The sequence below is a fragment of the Agelaius phoeniceus genome, chromosome 19 (assembly GCF_051311805.1).
Source record: "Agelaius phoeniceus isolate bAgePho1 chromosome 19, bAgePho1.hap1, whole genome shotgun sequence".
Lineage (NCBI taxonomy): Eukaryota > Metazoa > Chordata > Aves > Passeriformes > Icteridae > Agelaius > Agelaius phoeniceus.
The window spans coordinates 1,826,473-1,841,745 of record NC_135283.1 but is presented as its reverse complement, the minus strand read 5'-3'; the positions used below and the strand labels follow the sequence as shown (position 1 = coordinate 1,841,745).

The 15,273-nt window shown below is 45.7% G+C and overlaps 1 protein-coding gene across 1 annotated transcript in view; it reads left to right on the top strand.

Annotated features, from left to right (window-relative positions):
- MAP2K4 (mitogen-activated protein kinase kinase 4) overlaps positions 1-8,147 on the top strand; it is a 63,693-nt gene extending 55,546 nt beyond the window's left edge. The window contains exons 8-11 of the mRNA XM_054644990.2: positions 4,336-4,413; positions 5,811-5,959; positions 6,426-6,471; positions 7,205-8,147. Of these exons, the coding sequence (XP_054500965.1) occupies positions 4,336-4,413; positions 5,811-5,959; positions 6,426-6,471; positions 7,205-7,318 (387 nt within the window). The 3' untranslated portion in view covers positions 7,319-8,147. The remainder of the gene's footprint in view (positions 1-4,335; positions 4,414-5,810; positions 5,960-6,425; positions 6,472-7,204) is intronic.
- The last annotated feature ends 7,126 nt before the right edge of the window (positions 8,148-15,273 follow it).

Genomic DNA, 15,273 nt, shown 5'->3' with positions numbered 1-15,273 from the left:
CTTCTGCCAAGCTGTAGGGTCTGCTCTGACCCTTGGGCCTGCCTGCAAGCAGAGGGTGTTGTTCCATCAAAAGGGGATCACCTTCAGCTGGCCACACCATTGTTTTCCAGTTGTTCAGTAACTGAGGGATCTCAAAGCTTGCTTTCATTTCAATCTCACTTATAGTTTCCATATTCTCAAAATCTTTTACTGGGCAATCATATTTATAAGGCTTTCCTGTTTCATCTTCCCCAACACACCCTCCCTGTGGGATGAACAGCCCTTTTCTGGATGAAACTGAGCTCTGGATCAGGCTCTGCTGTGGCAGTGTCATCCAGGCTGTGGCAAAGTGCCCCAGTTCCTGGGTTTTTGCTGGGTTCCTCTGCTGCTGCCAGGGCTGTGCTGCTGCAGTGGAGAGGAGCTCTGTGCCTTCCAGCAGCTCCAAAACACCATTGCCCAGGGGAGCAGGGCTGTCAGAGTGTGAGTTTGTCTTGGTCTGCAAGAAATCCATTTGCTCTGGTGAGATTATGTCACAGGAGTTATTGCAGAGCAGAATTACAGTGATTTTTGTAAACCACTTTAGTTCCAAAGTGTGCCAGAACTTCATTCCAGGAGAATGTGATTCTGGAGAGCAGCAGTAGCAGAGCAGCTGTGTGGAAATTGCTGGGGCTGAGCTGTGGCTCCTGGGAGTCTGTCCTGCCCTCTCCCTCCCAGAGTGAAAAGCTGTAGTGGTGATTTTGGAAGCTGTCTTGAGGGTTTTAAACACTTCAGTGCTTCAGGGTGCTTTGAAAATGCATCTCTGTTCTCACATGAGCCAAGGGTACATTGTGCAGGGAGCTGTGCCTGCTGCTGTTCATATAACTTTAATTTTAGTGCCTGTCTTTAATTTTTGTTACATATTTATGGCTCTGTATGCTGAAAAACACTGGTTTTGGAACTCTTTTTATCTACCACCAAGTAGAAAAAAGGAAAATATCTCTCTCTCCAAGGCATGTTTCCCACCTGGCCCAGGCCATGGCTCTCAGATGGCTTTTCTCTGACTGTGGTGTCCAAGGCAAAACCTGTCTGCCCTGACTCTGATCTTTCTTTGAGCCATGGGTGGGTGGCCAGTTCTGCTCAGGCTGTTGGTGTAGTTATGCCATGACAGTTCCTGAGATGACTGTAATGACACTTAATGAGATGCCTGAGGTGTCTGTAAAGAGCTGCAGTGCTCCCTTTCCCCTGGGATGTGCTGGGTGAGTGCTTCCATAGCCCTCTGGTTTTCCTTTCTCCTGTCTGTCTGTCTGTGTGCACTCAGATTTGTGCAGCTCCAGACTTGGGTGGACTTTTAAGTGAGCAGAAGTGTTGCAGTTCAGTTTGTGTTTTCCAGAGCCTTGGCAGGGCACAGGTTTTGTGGGGCAGCCAGCAGCTGGCAAGTGATGTGGGAGATGATTGGCCTCTTCCCTGCTGCTCTGCAGCCTCAGTGACTCCTTTCCAAGTACATGAGCATTTCCACGTACCAGGGAGCCTGGGAAATGGGGAGGTGTCCCCAGTGGGCAGGCACATCTGCCAGATATTTCTCCAAGCCAGCAGAGGCTGAAGGGATGCTGTGATCAAATTGGATGTACCTAGGAAGGAGTCAGGCTGCCACACTCCTTTCAAAAGGAAAATAGCATTTTTTTAGTGTAAAATAGGCCAAGAGTAGTAGTGTTCAGCCAGGGAGGCTCTCCTTAGGGCTGCTGGATGTGTCTCACTTTGCAAGGCTCAGCAGCCCTGTGGCACTCACCCCTGAAGGAGCCTGGTCCCCGGGGAGCTGTTGGTAGCAATGGCCCTGGATGTCAGCCCCAGTCTGGCTGAGAGTGCTCTGAGGAGGCAGCAGGAGCCATGTCCAGCTGCCAAGCAAGTGCTCTGGGCTTGAACCAAAATTGTTGGAGCTGTCACAGCGAGCGGCGCCTCAGCCTTGGAGCTGGGAGGTTGTTTTGCTTTTGGCTTTCAGTTCCCCTGCAATTGTTACAGTGGGAAAAAGCCTCTGAGTGTGGGTACCTCATGTTCTCTGGAGGAAAGAAAGGCAGGACTGAGTTCCCAGGCAGTGTCTGGCCCCTGGAGCAGCCTGGGCTGCTCTGAGCCCTCCTCAGCCCTGCCCTGTGCTGCTGCCAGCTCTGGGGGTTTGCTCCAGGTGAGGTATCACAGCCCTCACCCGGCAGTGGGTGCTCCTGGCCAGCCCTGCATCCTCCCTGAGTGCTGCTCCCTGTGCTCCCTGCCTTGCCCCTGGCTGTGGGGGTGCTGCTGGGAGCGAGCTCTGTGTGACATTTCTGCTTTTTGCCTTCTGAGTGCCCCAGGGAACCCAGGACCCATGTCAGAGAGGAAGGGTGAGACTGGAAGGGCTTGGTTTAGGCAGGGGTGGAGGGGCAGACCCAGCCATTGTGAGGATGGATGTCCTGCCCTGCTCCTTCCAGAGCTCCACAGGGCTGGAGTGTGATAGCATCACCTCCATCCTTGGTCACTCAGGTGCTGCTTTTCCCAGGTCAGCTTGGAGCCTCTGGCTGCAAACTGGGGCTTCTCACTTCTCCCTGGTGAAGGTGGACAGTTGGTGCTGGCCCTGCTGTCAGGGCCAGCTGGATGTCTTTTGTTCAGGTGGTTCAGGCAGAGATCAGGCCAGGTATGGCTGTTTGTACAGCTGGGGTTTGGAATAGAGGGAGGATCTCTGGTGCCCACTGCTCACTTTTCAGTCAAGATGCTGGTGCTCAGGTGGACACTGAACTGGAGAAGCCCCATGGCAGCCTGTACCCTTCTCTGATGCCTCCATCCCCTGTCTCCTCACCCTCTCAGCACACCCAGAGATGCATCTCCACCTCAGCCATTTCCTTTCCTGCTTGCTCTTGGCATCAGGAGGACACCTGGCCTGAGCCAGGCTTTGTCTGCAGCCCTCACTCCAGGTCCCAGAGTGTGACATGGTGACTCTTCCTTCCTTGGTGTTAATTGCTCCCATGTGATCCACATGGAAAATTATCAGCATTCTTCCTGCTCTGTATTTAGATGGGATTTATTTTGATCCATCCTGCTTTCCCTTTAACTGTGCCACCTCCTGTTGCTCACAGGAGCAGGGTGCCCCTCTTGGGTACCTGAGACAACCAGCTATGTCTCACCAGTGCCACCCATCCCACCAGTCCCTCTGGGCAGCTGGGCTGCTCCCATGCAGTCCCCTCCTTCATCTGCAGCCTGGCAGCTTGCTCTGCTGTGGCACATCCCCGTGGGTCACAGCTCTGGCCAGGCCAGCATCCCCAGCATTTGAGCTGGTCCATCCCTGGTGGCAGCTCCAGACATCATGGTGTGTCCCCAGGTAGGGTTCAGGGCTGGGCCACCTCCTGCTGCACTTCTCAGCTGTGTCTGCCATGAAATTGTATTAAAATGTAGCTTACAAAGCAACCAGGGCTTTCAGAGTATTTCCTGTACCCCATAATTTAGGATTTATTGCTATGCAGGTATCTTTAGTATTGTTGTAGTCAAAACTGAATGAGAGCCTGTTTCTTTTGACATGTTAATTATTATATTTTTAACTAAAGAAGGCAGACTGAGGTTTCTCATAAAGATGACATGCAAGGCAGAAAGACGTTTTTGCTGGCTCAGCTCTCTGGATAACCTGCTCTTAGGTGTGAATCACCCATGTCTGGCTAAATACTTCTTTCTATGAAAGACATTTTGCATGTCTTAAAGCCTTGTGGCATCATAGTTGCCTTCAAGGGATGACTAAAACCTTGTTCAGAGGAGCTTTTCTTGAAGCACATTATAATAGTGTGCTTAGTACCTATATTGTATATATATACTAAGCACACTATTATAATGTTTATAATAAATGTATAATTTATATAATAAATTATAAAAATTATATAAATATTAATAAAATAGTTATAATAGTTTATAATAGTTTCTTAGTAGCTGGTTGGGGAGAAGAGTTTTGGTAGATGCTGCTAAGCCTCACTCCCCAGGATGGGGGTGAGATTTTGATTCCAGTTCTTATCATCCCTTGGGTGTCAAAACAGAGGAAGTGAGACTTGGTGCTAAAGACATCCCAAAGTTGAATAAAACTAAATGAATAAGACAGTCACAATTATTCAACATGGTTTTGCAAAAGGGAAAAAACCCCAAAGCATTGGACTGTGCTAAGTTGCCATTTCTGATCACCTTTTACACGACACCTCCATAAAATCAGTGTTTTAAGTGATTCCTTGAGATGTTTCTCTGCTGGGGTTGGATGGCTGCCCTGGCCACAGGTTTTGCTAGGAGCTGTGCCAGGCTCAGGGCTCTCTGTAGCTTTGCAGATGCTCCTCCTTGCTCCCTGCATGGCCCAGAGCCTGACAGTCCCTGTTGCCGTTTCAGCCGGAGCGGATAGATCCCAGCGCCTCGCGGCAAGGCTACGACGTGCGCTCCGACGTCTGGAGCTTGGGCATCACACTGGTGAGTGGGCACTGCTCTGGGCCATGGGCAACACTGCTCTGGGCCATGGGCAGCACGGCCCAGCTCCTTCCTGGGCTCTGCTCCTCCCTGCCTCAGGAACAGCCTGGGGGCTTCCCATGTCCGTGGTTCTCCCGAGCCCCCGTGGCTGTGTGTGCATGTGAGCAGGGAGGAGGTGTGCTGGGTTTGCAGGGTCCCCAGGATGAGGAGGAAATGAGTGAATCTGACTCCATGTTCTTAGAAGGCTAATGATATTATTACATTATATTACATTACATTACATCATACCATACCTATCATATCCATCATATCATATCATATCTATCATATCATATCTATCATATATTATATAAAAGAATACTATGCTAAACTATACTAAAGAATAAAGATACAGACAAAAGGCTTAACAAGAATGATAATGAAAACTCGTGGCTTCTCAGAGCTTCGACACAGCTGGGCCATGATTGGCCATTAAGTTAAAACAATTCACATGAAACCAATCAAACAATGACCAGCTGGGTAAACAATCTCCAGACCACATTCCAAAGCAGCAAACACAGGAGAAGCAAATCAGATAATTATTATTTACATTTTGCTCTGAGGCTTCTCAGCTTCCCAGGGGAAGAAATCCTGGCAAAGGGATTTTTCAGAAAATGTGGCAGTGACAGAGGTGTTGGCTTGTAAATGAATTTTGTGTTCAGAATCTGAGGTGAGGGTGCTGTGTGTGGTGGTGCAGAGCAGAGCACCCAGCCTGTGTGAATAAGCCTCTGGCAGCTGCTGTGCTTTGGCTGCACAGAGACTTTGGTTAATTCTGGATTCTGGGGTTGTGATTCCTCACTGGCTCAACCACATCTCTCCTAGCTGCACACATTGAGAAGCTCTCAGTAAAAAGCCCTTACTTTCTTCAGGTTGTGAAGCAGAAGAGAAAGCAGAAGCAATTAAGTATGAGCCAGTAGCTTCTGTTCTCACCACTGATGTTTAAAAAAAACTCATTTTCATTATCCTGGAGTTGGATTCAGGGATCCTTGTGGGTCCTCTCCAACCTGAGATACGATGTGATTGTCTCATTCTCATTACCCATTTTCTCTAGTGCTTGTTGGGATGCTTGGGGAGGGACTGGAGGATTTTACTCTCCTACACTGGTTTGATTTATAGTCAGTGGAGGAGCAGACATGGCACAGAAGCCTGGTCAGGGTAAATCAGAGCACGCCCCTCACACAGGCAGCAGAATTTACTGCTGGCTAAAACCTTCCTTCTATTTAGAACCATACAGGGAGTAGGATGAAAAATTTCATCTCAGTCTTCCTTCTGGGGTGGTTCAGGTTTGCTGCAGATGTTTTTTCCCCTGACTGAGCTTCCCTGATGTAAAGCTGCCTGGTGCTGTTGCTGTCTCCCTGCAGTACGAGCTGGCCACGGGGCGATTCCCCTACCCCAAGTGGAACAGTGTGTTTGACCAGTTGACACAAGTAGTGAAAGGAGACCCACCACAGCTGAGTAACTCAGAGGAAAGGGAGTTTTCCCCAAGCTTCATCAACTTCGTCAACTTGTGGTGAGTGTGTGCTGCTGCAAGCGCTGGGGCTTGGCTCCTTTTCTTGGTTGGTATTTGGCAAGGGTCGTGTGTCCAGCACTTCCCTGGCTTCTTTTCACTTTCCTGAACCAGCATAAGGGGGAGGACCTCTCACATTTTAGTGGTTTGGGTTTGTGTGGGTTGGGACTGAAGGACAGACCCTGGAAGCTGCTCTTCAGGAAAGGAATTAGGAGAAAAGCTCTGAGAGGCTGTGCTAGAGAGAGGAGACATGGTAAGGAGGGAAGTTTCCATGTGTGTCAGACACAGCCCTGCCTGCACATGGGGGTCACTCCTGTGGTCACTCACAGTGCTAGGATGGGTTTTTCAGAAAGCCAAAGGTAGTGTGTCCCCCTCTGACAGCATTATGTCCTGTAAAAATTTGTATTTGGTGTCTTGTAACATTTTCCCTGATCCCACGTTCTCCTAATTATCTCTGTGCTTTCTTTAGCCTTACAAAGGACGAGTCCAAAAGGCCAAAGTACAAAGAGCTTCTGGTGAGTCCTCAGTGCTGCACCTTTTCAATGCCTCCAACACACAGCTCACACAGGGCTGGGCTCAGGCAGAAGTGAGATGTGGAGCAGAGCCCTGGAGCTGGGCAACAGCAGGGCCTGTCCTTTAGGGGTGCCAAAGGAGAGAGAGCAGCAATGCTTTTGGCTTGGATCAGTCACATGGGGCAACTTCAAGGAGCTCTGGGCACCTGGAGGGCACCTCTTGGAGGCTCTGGTTCCACAGTCAGCCCTGGGGTTTCACATCACCCTGATGTGAAAGGGATTTGCCTGATGGCCAGAACCTCCCTGATGTTCTGTCCCAGCTGCTCTGACCTGGCTCTGGCCAGTGCTGCCTCTGGGCAGAGCAGAGGCTGGGGGCTCAGGAGAGCAGAGCTCGGGTTTGGCCTCTGCAAGGCACTCCCTGTCACTCCTGTCACTGTCCCCACTGCTGATGGAACCTCTCCTGAAGGGATTTCAGGAAATGCCAGTGCTGCAGAGGAGCTGCTGATCCTGCACCCTCACTGCCTCCTCCCTGGCAGCTCCTGAGCTCTGGAGTCCTGTCCTGCCTCAGTAACCTCCCATGTTAAAGACATGGATCTGCCAGGCTGTGTCCTGGTGTCCTCCAGCCACCACAAAGCATGTTCTTGCACCAGACAAATTCCCCTGCTCAGTTTTTATCTGAGGGGCACGTGCCAGGAGGGTGACCATAACTTTGTTTTGTTTTTTTATCTGCTTCCAGAAACATCCCTTCATCCTGATGTATGAGGAACGCACAGTGGATGTTGCATGCTATGTTTGTAAAATCCTGGATCAAATGCCAGCAACTCCCAGCTCTCCAATGTACGTGGATTGATACTGCTGCTACATCAAACTCTAGAAAAAGGGCTGAGAGAAAACAAGCTGTAAAGAATTTTCATCACATATTGCAGTGTTTTTAATGCTCGCCCAGACACCATGTGCAATAATATTGGTGTTATTTCCATCCTGTCTGTATACTGTTGTCACATATAAAGTGCATCCCTGTAATACCTGATCACACAGTGTTAGTGTTGGTCACAGAGAGACCTCATCTTGCTCTTTTGTGGACATATTCATGAAATGTGGAAATAAGTACATATATTTGTTGACTGTGATTGGATAGCACCTAAAATTCATTTCTAGACTCAAAACTTGGAGACTCCTCAGCAGCTACTGGAAAGATTTTTCTCTCAAACTCTTCCGATTGTTGTTTCAAGTAATAATAAAAAGCAAACAAACACAAGTTAGGCGTTGTCTGTCTGAACATTAAGAGACTTTGCCTGGAGGGAGAAGAACTTGCTTAACCAACGAGATGCTTTGCCTTCTGGAGCTGGAAAGGCAAAGGAGAATTTTATTCTTCACAAAGTGCAATAGATTTACTGCTATGAAATTCTGTTGCTTTACAGTCGCAGTGTAATTTCTGGGGACAGTGTGCTGAGCTGAACTTCCTGTTAAAGAGAGATCATGTTAAATATAGTGAATATGTCTTTACCAAAAATATGTTGCGTTGAAAGAGGCTAACATTAAACTATTGAGATGGGACATAATGTATTCTTCCTCCTTTTACCAAGCCAGCCACTCTTCACTCTTAACTAGGTGTCCTGTAAATTGTTAAGATAAGACCTTTGACCTGAAGAATTATTAAACTACTTGATTGAATTTAACCTGCTTGTTGACCTGGTTTATAGTGCACAGTGCTCACCACCCACTGGCTTTGCTTTGCCTTCACCCAGAGCCATCCACAGAGGCTGCAGCTGCTTGAGTGGGCCACCAGCTGATGGCTGTGAGTCCTGGCCAGTGTTTCTCGTGTCCCTGCTGTCCCCAGCCCTGCTGCTTGCACCTGTGGCACGGCCCAGCCCTCCCAGCCCCTGTCCTGAGCTCCTGAGTCCCACTCCAGACCTGAGCTCTTCCTCCTTGCTGCTGCAGGCAGGATGGAGGGGTGGCCCTGTGCCCACCACACCCTGCTGAGCTTGCTGGGGACGCTTCACCACCACCACCACCTGGAGGCTGAACCTCCTCTGGACCTGCACAGCTCCTCTGCTGCACCCTGAGTAAATCTCTGAGATTGTGGGGTGCAGAAGAGATGAGGTGGAGGTGAAGGAGCATCCAGCTCCTCTCAGCTGGCCCAAGCTGTTGTCTTTTGGTCCATTGCCAGGCAAGCTGTTGTCTCTGGTCCACTCCTATGTGAAACAGCACATCAGGCTTTTCTATTTGTTTAATTGACATATTTTTCAAAGATTAATTTTTCCCAAAACCTTTTTTTTTTTCCCCAAATACTGCAGTTTTCAGGTGTTTAGTAGCACACCAGGGATCAAATGGAAGCTGCAGGGTCTCTGCTTTCCATTCTGAGCTGTTTTAGGTGCTTGGTAGGACTTCATCAATGTTAGAGCAGTCTCTCATCAGAGCTCAGCAGCAAGCCTGGACACAGAGGGAATGAAAACACCGTGGTGCTGGCAGGATCCCCAAGGAAGGGCTCCCCACATCCAACCAAAGCCACCATGCACAAAGCAGCCCGAGGCTGAGTGAAGACCAAGCAGCACATCCCAGCTGGGAAGGAGAGCTGAGGCCCTGGACACAGCTGCTGTCTGTCTGTCTGTCTGTCTGTCTGTCTGCCATGGAGATGACACGTCCTGGGGCTCCTGCTGGCACTGTGGGCTCCCTTGGTGCTGCCCTTCCTGGATTGTTCCTCTTGGGCTGCTCCTCGGGCAAGGCAGAGCTTTCTGCAGTCCCTGCTCCTTCCCGACAGCTCTGGTGCCTCCTGCACAAAGATCGGTCAGACCATGCCTGTCTAAAGCTGCCATTGTGTCCCCACCCCAGAGCCTTTCTCAGGCAAATCCCCCTGGAGCTGTGATTCCTCTCTCCAGCCTTCAGCCCCTGGAGTGGGACTGCAGGTGCTCCAGGTCCCAGGGCTGCTGAGACCCAGACCCAGCAAGGGCAGCCACAGGTGGGGCTTCACCCCCCCTTCGGTGTCTGACTCCTCCTGGCAGCAGGGAACCCCAAATCCTCTCAGAGGGGCAGCACTGAGATGGAACCTCCCAAAACACACAGGACTGCCTTGCTCTGCCCTGTTGGGATGGCTGGGTCTGAGCTCTGGTGCTGTCCCATCTCCAGCCCAGAACCAACTTGATGGGAATGGAAATGCAAAGCTTTGAGCTGCCAGTGACAGGAGGGAGGTGCTGCTGTACAGGACAGGTTTAGCCTATTCAACACAGATTATTATAAATTATTAAGGGTGCACCATTTATTGCAATGTATCTATTAAAGAAAAAAAAGAAAAAAAAAGGTGTATAGTGTTCAGAAGCTGTGAAAATAGTGTAAGAACTGTACATTGTGAATTCTGGTTATTATTTTTTTTTCTTGTACCATAGAAAAAAATGTATAAAAATATCAAAGAGCTGATGTGCAGGGATGTTGCCTTATTGTCTGTAAAATGAAGCTCAGGAACATAACTGCTTCAAAGAGCTTCCGAAGATTTTATCCGGTCTCCTGGTTCGACTTCCTCCTCTATTTAAGCTATTCTACATGGATCAGAGTGTTTATGTAATAGTTCTATCCTTTTGCCTGCAGGTCAGTTGTAATAAAACTAAGATGCGACTGTGACCTCGTTATTTTCATTTTGTAAGGTCAGACCTGAAGGGGAAGGTTCCCTAAGAGCTGTGGAGCTCCTGCCTTCCAGGTGGAAGAGGAGAGCAACCTTCAAATCTTCTTGTGCCAAATGAAGGAGGTGAAGGGAGCTCTGGATGTGTTTTGTCTCTCTGGAATTCTGCTGGGCCCTCTGTGTTTGGGCACCTCTCAGGCCAGCAGTGTTCACAGCACAGGGAGGTGGCTCAGGACACCTTGTCCCTGTCAGGAGGGCAGGGAGCTGTGCCCACCCTGCAGGGAAGGGGCAGCTGGAGCTCCCAGCCCTGATGGTTGCAAGGTCTGCAGAACCCAGATGGACTCAGAGTCCTGGTGCTAGGAGGTCTCTTCTGCCTGGAAGCTGTGGAGGGTTTGGAATCTGCCCAGTCAGAGCTGGACCCCAGCAGCCCCTCTGGGAAGGAAGAGGAGCTGGCCAGGAGTGCCTGTCCTGCTCCACTGGGCTGGATGGGACAGGCCCAGCCCAGAGAGGGAGAGCAGAGCACCCTGCAGGGATCCCTGCCCATGGCAGACCTCAGGATCAGCAACAGTTGTGTGGGAATGTTCCTCACTCAGGGTCACCAAATGTGGAATTTGCAGGCAAACCCAACAAGGGAAGAGATGAGAATCTTGACTCCATGTTTCAGAAGGCTGAATTATTATTTTATGATATATATTATATTAAAAGAAAATTATATATTAAAACTATACGAAAAGAATAAAAGAAAGGATTTCATCAGAAAGCTAGCAAGGAATAGAATGATAATAAAATCCTGTGACTGACCAGAGAGTCTGAGCCAGCTGACTGTGATTGGCCATTAATTTAAAACAACCACATGAGACCAATCCCAGATGCACCTGTTGCATTCCACAGCAGCAGATAATCATTGTTTGCAATTTGTTTCTGAGGCCTCTCAGCTTCTCAGGAGAAAAAGTCCTAAGGAAAGGACTGACACAAATCACTCCATCTTTCCCTGGGCCCCTTACCTCGCTTTGAGCCCAGGGAAAGATGGAGTGAGTGCTCTGAGGAGCAAGGAAAGGAAAATGCTGTATTTTGCCTTTATGTTTACGGCTGTGCAAGTGCTTGGAGAACGAGATGAAGCACAAACTCCCTCTCCTGGAGACACACGGCACTTTCTGCTGGAAACAGAACAACAGGGCAGTCTGGGCTGTTCCTAGGGACATCTGCCAGAAAATCTTTGTCTTGGCATAGATCCATGCCTCCCATCAGGAGATGTGGCGTGGCCAGGCAGGAAACTCCTGCTCAAATTGAGCAGAAGAGCTGTGTGCATCACTCGGGCCATGAGAGAGGCCGGGGACAGTCGGGTGCGTTTGGGAGCCGAGCACGGGATCCGAGCTCGCCCCCAGCCCCAGCCCCAGCCCCAGCCCCAAACTGCAGCTGGCAGCTCCTGAACGCTGAGAAACGGCTCCTGCAGCATCCCTGGTCCCTTAATCCCCTACACCCCTTGTCCCTTAACCCCTTACATTCCTCACACCCCTCACACTCTCAGCCCTGGAGCTGCAGGGGACCCGGGCAGAGGCTGATGCTGCGTCCCGTTTGTCCCCTCCTCTCAAAGCCTGTCTGTCTGTCCGTGCAGCCGAGCCCCAGCCCAGCTGCACAGCCAGTAGGAGAGCAGGACAAGGCAGCTCTCCCTCCTCCAGTCCCCTGGCTCTGCAGGCAGCAGCAGCTCCAGGCTCCCCTGAGGGCCCTGGCCAAGGATAAACAGCCAGGGCAGGGGCTGCTCCTCTCCCCTCCCTCAGCTGCTCCCAGTTCAAACAAGAACTGGGCAAAACTTTGGCTACGAGACCCAAACCCCACAGAAAGATGCCCTGGCCCCTTCCTGGCCCCTTTGGGCTCTCTGCTGGAGTGGACAGAGCTGCAGGAGAGCTGGCAGTGCCACACTGGGGCACTGGGGCCCAGCCTGAGCCCCTCGTGCTCTCATTTCCAGATTTAACTGCAGCCCTGGCAGGGCTCTGCTCCCACCGGCTTGGAGATGGAGGCAGATGCTCTCCCTGGGGCTCTCACTGCCAAGGAAGAGAATCTGGAGCCCAGACTCAGCTTTCCAGCATCTCCTTGAGGCTCCCTTTGCCTGCTGGCTGCTGGGGGAAGGCTCGGCCCTGCCAGGGGGGTCCTGCCCGTGCAGGGGGGAGCACGCCCGGCCCCCGGGGCCAGTTCAGGGGTGAAACGCCTTCACTGGCCCTGCAGCGAGCGCCCATCAGCTCTGCAGAGCCCCAGCCTTTGCTGCAGCTGTGGAAGTCCAGCAGCTTCCTGGACACCACCGACTGTTTGGAGACTTCCTTGCCAACGTCACATTTCATTCTTCCTAAGGAAAGGAAAGAGTTTTCCGGAAACAGCAGCTTTTTAGATTTAGCATCTCTTTCCATCCCCAGAGTCGACTTTGGAAAAACAATCACAGGGAAAAAATAGGTGTGATCTGAGAGCCACTGCCAGGACTGTGCTCACAAACAGCCCAGGCAAGCACCTGAGGGGGAATAAGAGCAGGGAGGGCTCAGGGTACCCAAGGCAGCCACATCCAGGGAGCACAACACTGGGATCAGCTCCTTGGGGCCTGCAGCAGCCCTTGTGCTGCCAGCACTGCCACAATCCCCAAAAACCACCCAGAAACAGCCTGAGGCTTTTCCACTCTTATTTCACAGAATCACAGAATTTCTAGGTTGGAAGAGACCTTCAAGATCATCGAGTCCAAGCCATGTTCTAACACCTCAACTAGATCATGGCACCAAGTGCCACATCCAGTCTTTTTTTAAACACATCAAGGGATGGTGACTCCACCACCTCCCTGGGTAGATGATTCCAGTATTTGACCCCTCTTTCTGTGAAAAACTTCCTCCTTAATTCCAGCCTGTATCTCCCTTGGCACAGCTCGAGACTGTGTCCTCTTGTTCTGTCTGTTGCTGCCTGGAGAAAGAGACCGACCCCAGATCACCACATTCACCCTTCAGGACGCTGAAGAGAGTGATGAGGTCACCTCTGAGTCTCCTTTTCTCCAGGCTGAACAACCCCAGCTCCCTCAGTCGTTCTTCACAGGGCTTGTGTTCCAAGCCCCTCAGCAGCCTCGTTGCTCTCCTTTGGACAAGCTCAAGCATCTCAACATCCCTCCTAAACTGAGGGGCCCAGAAGCCTTAAAAATAGAAAAAATTAAAAATAAAAATTAGGTAAAAAATAAAATTAAAAAGATAAAATAAAAACCTTAAAAAATAGAAAAATTAAAAAAATAAAAAAAAATAAAATTAAAAAAATGAAATAAATCTTTAAAAATAGGAAAATTAAAAATAAAAATTAGGTAAAAAATAAAAAAAGAAAATAAAGCTATAAAATAGAAAAAATAAAAATAAAAATTAAGTAAAAAATAAAATTATTAAAATAAAATAAAAAGCTTAAAAAATAGAAAAATATAAAAAAATAAATAAAAAATAAAATTAAACAATACACGAAAGCTTTAAAATAGAAAAATTAAAAATAAAAATTAAGTAAAAATGAAATTAATAAAATAAAATGAAAAGCTTAAAAAATAGGAAAATTAAAAAATTAAATAAAAAATAAAATTAAAAAATACACAAAAGCTTTAAAATAGAAAAATTTAAAAAAATTAAGTAAAAATAAAATTAAGAAAATAAAATAAAAAGCTTAAAAAATTTAAAAAATTTAAAAAATTAAATAAAAAATAAAATAAAAAATTTTTAAAAAAGCTTTAAAAAAATTAAATAAAAAAAATTTAAAAAATAAAAAGCTTAAAAAATAGAAAAATTAAAAATGAAAATTAAATAAAAAATAAAACTAATAAAATGAAATGAAAAGCTTTAAAAATAGAAAAATTAAAAATCAAAATTAAGTAAAAAATAAAATTAATAAAATAAAATGCTTAAAAAATAGAAAAATATAAAAAATTAAATAAAAAATAAAATTAAACAATACACGAAAGCTTTAAAATAGAAAAATAAAAAATAAAAATTAAGTAAAAATGAAATTAATAAAATAAAATGAAAAGCTTAAAAAATAGGAAAATTAAAAAATTAAATAAAAAATAAAATTAAAAAATAAAATAAAGCTTTACAATAGAAAAATTAAAAAAAAATAAGTAAAAATAAAATTAATAAAATAAAATGAAAAGCTTAAAAAAAAGAAAAATTTAAAAAATTAAATAAAAAATAAAATAAAAAATTTTTCAAAAAGCTTTAAAAAAATTAAAAATAAAAATTAAATAAAAAAATTAAAAAAAATGAAAAGCTTAAAAAATAGAAAAATTAAAAATGAAAATTAAATAAAAAATAAAACTAATAAAATGAAATGAAAAGCTTTAAAAATAGAAAAATTAAAAATCAAAATTAAGTAAAAAATATAATTAAGAAAATAAAATAAAAAGCTTTAAAAATAGCTAACATAAAAATAAAAATTCGGTAAAAAATAAAATTAAAAAAAAAACTAAAAACCTTAAAAATTAAAAAAAAAAAGCTTTAAAAATAGGAAAATTAAAAAAAAAAGCTTTAAAAATAGGAAAATTAAAAAAAATTAAGTAAAAAATAAAATTAATAAAATAAAAAAAGCTTAAAAATAGAAAAATTTAAAAAATTAAATAAAAAAAATAAAATAAAGCTTTAAAATAAGAAAATTAAAAATAAAAATTCAGTAAAAATAAAATAATTGAAATAAAATGAAAAGGTTAAAAAATAGAAAAATTAAAAAATTAAATAAAAAATAAAATTAAAAAAATAAAATAAAGCTTTAAAAATAAAAAAATTAAAAATAAAAATTAAGTAAAAAGTAAAATTAATAAAATAAAAAGCTTTAAAAATAGAAAAAATAAAAATAAAAATAAAGTAAAAAATAAAATTAATAAAATGAAAAGCTTAAAAAATAGAAAAATTAAAATTAAAAATTAATTAAAAACAAAATAAAAACCGTAAAGTGCTGTAAAAAGTTCCATAAAAGGTAGTGCCGTAAAGCGCGACTGTCGTAAAAGGTGCCGTAAAGCGCGACTGTCGTAAAAATGCCGTAAAGCGAGACTGTCGTAAAAGGTGCAGTAAAGCGCGACTGTCGCAAAACTGCCGTAAAGCGCGACTGTCGCAAAATTGCCGTAAAGCGCGACTGTCGTAAAACTGCCGTAAAGCGCGACTGTCGTAAAAGGGGCCGTAAAGCGCGACTGTCGCAAAACT